This window comes from Myotis davidii, unplaced genomic scaffold (assembly GCF_000327345.1).
Source record: "Myotis davidii unplaced genomic scaffold, ASM32734v1 scaffold327, whole genome shotgun sequence".
Lineage (NCBI taxonomy): Eukaryota > Metazoa > Chordata > Mammalia > Chiroptera > Vespertilionidae > Myotis > Myotis davidii.
In genome coordinates this window covers 3,797,530-3,802,695 of record NW_006298628.1, presented here as the reverse complement: position 1 = coordinate 3,802,695, position 5,166 = coordinate 3,797,530, and the positions used below count along the sequence as shown (strand labels likewise).

The window sequence follows — 5,166 nt, the reverse complement described above, 5'->3', positions numbered from 1 at the left end:
TCTCACCCCGCCCCCGGCAGGAGGCCTCCGCGCCCTCCGCGTGCCCACCAGGATGCCAGCCCCGCAGGCCTCCCACACCGTCCCCTGCACGGCTGTCCCTCCGCCCTGGGGACCCCTGCCGCCCTCCCCGGACCTTGAAGCCTTCGTGGCACCCCTTCTGGGCTTAATCCAGACTCTCAACTCCTTCCTGTGGGCTGGGCGCTGGCCTGGCACCTCCCCGCCCCCAACTTCCGTTCCAGGCTCCATGGGCAGCGCTAGAGAAACCCTTTCAGACTCAGCTCTGGTGACAATAGTCTCTCAGCCGTGAGTGATACTGGACAGTCTGAACCCAGTGCACACAGGCTGGCCTGGGCTACAAGCACCAGCCCCGGGCAGGGACCTTTCTCGGACCACAGCTCCCAGCCCCTCCCTCTGGCCACTCCCACCCAGGAAACCTGCCTTTCCACGCCTCAGTGCGTACAGGCCTCTCCAGGGCAACCTGCTCAAGTTCACTTCCCTTTCCCGCCGCACCTCACTGGCCTGCATTTCAGCCTTGTCCCCAGCACCCAACCCCAACAACCCTGAACCCCGGATCAATCCAAAGGCCAGCTCTACTGCCGAATAGGAGCTGTGCCCTATCTGCTGGATGAGTTCTTACTCCTCCTACTAGGCCCAGCGCAATCAGGGCACCCTCCGTGCAGCAACCTCCCAGCCCTTCCTTTGAGCTGGTAAATCCCTTCTCTGTTCCCCTAGCCCAGGGGTGAGGAACCTTTCTTCTGGGGTGTCTATAACATCATAAAATTATCAACTTAAAAACTAGCCTATCCTTGGCCAAACATTTAATTAAGGCATCCCTAATGCCTTGGCAGGGCCAGACCAGATGATTCTGCGGGCCTTATACAGCCCGTGGGCCGGCCGTTCCCCATCCCTGCCATAGCCCTTTGAAGATACATCTATACCAGCTCTTTTCACATCAGAATAGCTTTGTTTCCACATCATCTATATCAAACTCTGAGTTCATCCTCTCCAGTCCCTCTCACATCAGTTAGTTCTAAGGAAGCCGGAGCATGTCAGGGATTTGGGACTCACGGGCACGTGGTCCTGGGTCACGGCTGCCCACACTGCACGACTCCAGAGGGCACCCCTGGGGTTCTGCGACATGGCAGCACTGCGATGATCGGTCTGAGGCACCTGGTGGCCAGTGCCGCATTCTGTCTTGGCCATTTTCTCAGAAACTTGAGAGGCCTGGAGGACCATCTGACCAAATTACCCTCTCATGCCAACTAGTTACAGAAGTAATGTAGTCAGAATGGTCACTGCCAGTGAATGCAGAGGTCGGCAGCCTCACCCGAAGGTCAAGGGGTCAGTCCAGGAGAAGCTATGGGAAACCAGGCGGCTAGCAGGTGCAATGGGTGGATTCAGGCTACTATAATGACCTTGTTCTCTGCCACCGAAGTCTGTGATGGAGTGAGCTCCCCATCACCAGAGGTATGCCGGCAGAGGCTTTATGGAGAAGGTACAGGGGACCTCTGCAGACTAGAGCCGTCTTTTTTCCAGGGCATTCATCTGACGCAGTGAGTACCTGCTCTGTGTCAGGCACCGTGGGCTCAGTGGGACCCGGGCAGTACTTAGAGACCCAGACAGACATGAGCCCAGCTCAACCAGCCAGTATTTAACTGATTCACTGAGTAGCTTTAGAAGAGGCTTTGAGGGTGGGGCCCTTACAGTGACATCAGTGCTCCTATAAGAAGAGACGCCACAGAAGTCTCTTGCTCTCTGTCTGTGCCGTCTGAAGACACTGGGAGGGGGCAGCCACCTACAAGCCAGGAAGGAGCTCTCACCAGAAACTGACCGTGCTGACGGCTGGGTTTTGGATCGAGCCTCCAGCACTGCGAGAAAATGAGTTCCTGTTGCCTAAGCCGCTGTGGTCTTCTGTGCAGCAGTCCGAGCTGACTAACACGCCCTGGCCAGCAAGCTCTACTCTCACCACAGGGCAGGGTCTGCCTGGGGCAGCAGCCTCGCCTGCCGGGTTCTGTCTCAGAGGGCAGGCTGGAGTGGGCGAGTAGCTGGCGGTGAGGTCTGGTTCAAAGAACCAGGTTTGATTTTATTGGTTTTTCTCAATCGTTTTCTATTTCATTGATTTCTGCTCTTATCTTTATTATTTCCTTCCTTCCACTAGCTTTGGGCTCTCCAAAAAGACCTTAAACATTGTTATATGGGACATATTGATGGTTAACTCCATTGAAGGGGATAAATATTAGCCATCATTTACAGTTGAGGATCTGAAAGAGGTTAAGTAACTTGCCCGGTGCCCCGAAGCTACCAAGTGGTGGAGCCAGAATTCAAACCCAGGACTTCTAACCACTGGACAACACTGCCTCCCAGCCAGAGCCTTCACTGCACCAGATGCCTCGCCAAGCACGGTCAAGGAGAGCCGCTTCTCAGTGTCTCTGACACCCGTGTTTCCTGTCTTCCTTCCCAGTGACCATCGGCTTTCCTCGGGGTCTACTGGCAATCCTCCCAGTTCCCTTGGCCGAAAGGTCCCGGGGCTGCCCTGTCCAGGGAGAAAGCCTTCAGAACCGCCTTGGCACTTACCTTGGACTTGGCTGAACTACAGGTGGTGGGATCTGTGGGTGAGAACAGAAAGGAAAGGAACGTTGGAGGGGGCAGGAGCAGGCTGAGACGTGTGAACGCGCTTCCCTCTTCAAAGGCTTCGGAAACCAGGGAGTCCAGAAACCCGAGACCCCCCCGGGCCTGGGACATCCGGGGCCTCTGAGGCCAGTTCCAATGGGATCGGGATGGAGCAGAGCAGGATGTCAGTCACCGCTTCCTTGTGAGGCAGGACGGGCCACCAGGCTGCCAGCCACTGACGCCTCATGTGCCCTGGGTTTAGGACAAGAGGGGCTTCTGGGGACCTAGCTCCTCTCCCCCTCCTCTCCCGGTTACTGTGAAGCTCTGGAGAGAAAATGCCCGGTACCAGAGGCAGTCCACGAAGCCACAACAGTGAGACACAGCACATCACAGATGCTCTGGAGAATGGAGACCACACAGTGCAGAGAGGAGGGCGCCCGACATCCACCCGCACCCCCCACTTGCAGGACACGAGAGGACCATGTGAATGAATGAAGGATCGAATGCAGGGCCGACATGAAGTAGGTGGGACACAGGAGGCAGAGTGGCCTGGGGGCTAGAGCCCTGCTGGGTTCCCCGTCCGGACATGAGGCCCTCGTTTATAACTGGAGGGTCAAGTCATGATTGCCTCCGTGGGGCTTGGGTCCTGCTCCCGGAATATGACGGGGGTGGAGAAGGAACCACAGCCAAGCCCTGCAGCGCCTCCTCCAGAACGGGCAGGGAGCAGCGGATGCGTGCGTCCCCGGCCCGAGGGGGCAGTGGGCAGTGCAGTTAATCCACACTCTCTGGCAAGCAGGTTAGAGGCCTCCTCCCCAGCCCACCCAGCACATGGTGAGAAGAGCAGATGTGCTGACCACACAGCGACACACCACGGGGCAGGGGAGCGGCAGCGGGTGACTAGAAGAGACGAGGGCCCTCCCCCAGCCTGCCTCTTGCAGCTAAGGGTGCTGTGACACCTCCTGTCAGAGACAGGACCAAAGGACCGAGGTGAGGTCACGCCCAGGGTGGGAGGAGTTAGTGGCTGCTCTCCTATGAGAATGGATGGAGGTCTGCAAATAGGACTGGGCTGAGTGACCAGGGGCTCTGGTTTCAGAAGCAAAGAGAGTCAGTCCTTGAAGGGGCAGGAGCTACAGCCATAAGAGGCTTCTGAAAGGTGGTGTCACTGGTGTCCGGAGAGACTGGGTCCTGCTCCCAGCCAAGCCTCCCCCTGCCCAGATCACCAGACGTAGCCGGGCTGGGCACAGAGAGAAGGCCCCGGGATGGGGACCACCAGGAGGGCAGCCATGCGGTGCCCAGACTTCCTGGCCAGGGGGACAGGATCTGACTCTAGCAAGTGCCTCCCTCCTCCTGAGAAGGGCCTTCCAGATTGGAGGGGACTGGCACGGGGTTATTAGCAATCATGGGGAGCTGGCATGTCAAGGTGAGGTCCTCACAGCCCGGATGTCCCCGCCTGCCCCTCGTGCCTGCCCAGCCTTCTTATAATCACCCGCCACTGTTAGTGACCGAGGCCGCGACGCCACACTGTACCCTTTAAATCTCCAACAGGTCCGCTGGAGGAGTGGGAGGGAGAAGAGAAGGAACAGGATCCAGGGTGTGGGAGGAGAGCAGAGGGAGGAGGGAGGAGGGATGAGGGGTGCAAGGAGAAAAGGAAGAAAAATTAAAAAGAGAAACATGCCCAGAAGGACACAGCCCATGAGAAATAAAAAGGTCAGGAAAGAAACCCGTGAGGGAGGGGACAGAGCGCCTCCCAGCCCTGGGGTGGGGGCAGCTGAGCAGATGGGGAGGAGGGCGCACGGCAAGCTGGACCTCCCCAGAGAGAGAGAAGCCCTGCCACAGCCTCTTCTCGGTGGTGGGGGAGGGAAGGGCCCCGCGGGGCAGGAGCAGGGAAGCTGGGCGTCTGGCCGGGCACCTGGGATGGCATCTGGGACCCTCAGGGATGCAGGGCCCACCCTCACCCCCACCCCTCCCAGGACCCTGCACTCACCGGGACCTGGGTCGCCAGGGGGCACTGTCCTGCCAATGTTGGGCAGGAGATACTCGATGTTGGGTACTGACTGCGGCTCCTTGTCATCCACAGGGGTCTGCGAACAGAAGGGGGTCAGCCACCAGGCGCTCAGACGGCCAGCCTGGATCCTGCAGAATGGGGTCCCCTGGAGGCAGGGCGCACGTCTCCTCCACAGACGGGCTCAACAGGGCAGTGCTGTCTCCCTCATCACGCAGGCACCCTCGAGGGCAGGTCTCCGTTGGACCGTTTTGTGCCTCCCCAACACCTTGATCGAGCCCCAAAGTCCTGAGCTGCTCCCTCCGCTGAAGGCAGGAGCTGTGTCTCCCCCACCAGCCTGGACCTTCCTAAGGCTACACCCGCTGCATAAGACTGAAAGGTGGGTGTCTGCCTTTGCTACCAGACGCTGTTTCTTTAAAGGAGGCCTGTACCCCCCACCCCCTGACTGAGAACTCCCGGAGGCAAGGATGTGTCTCCTCTTGCGTGGGTGCTCCTGAGGAGAGGGTCTATGTTTCCTCCCTCAGAGTGGGGTGCCCCAGGGCGGGGACCTCCTC

At 58.8% G+C, this 5,166-nt stretch overlaps 1 protein-coding gene across 5 annotated transcripts in view; it reads right to left on the bottom strand.

The window, feature by feature from the left end:
* Positions 1–5,166, bottom strand: part of ARHGAP23 (Rho GTPase activating protein 23) — a 55,857-nt gene that overhangs the window by 14,296 nt on the left and 36,395 nt on the right. For 3 of the 5 annotated variants that reach the window (XM_006774276.2, XM_015570876.1, XM_015570877.1), the window contains 2 exons: positions 4,595–4,691; positions 2,571–2,606 (listed from right to left, as the gene is read on the bottom strand). In XM_006774276.2, the coding sequence (XP_006774339.2) occupies positions 2,571–2,606; positions 4,595–4,691 (133 nt within the window). Of the gene's footprint in view, positions 1–2,570; positions 2,607–4,096; positions 4,161–4,594; positions 4,692–5,166 lie in introns of those variants that run through there. The other 2 variants (XM_015570875.1, XM_006774275.2) reach the window with 2 other exon arrangements.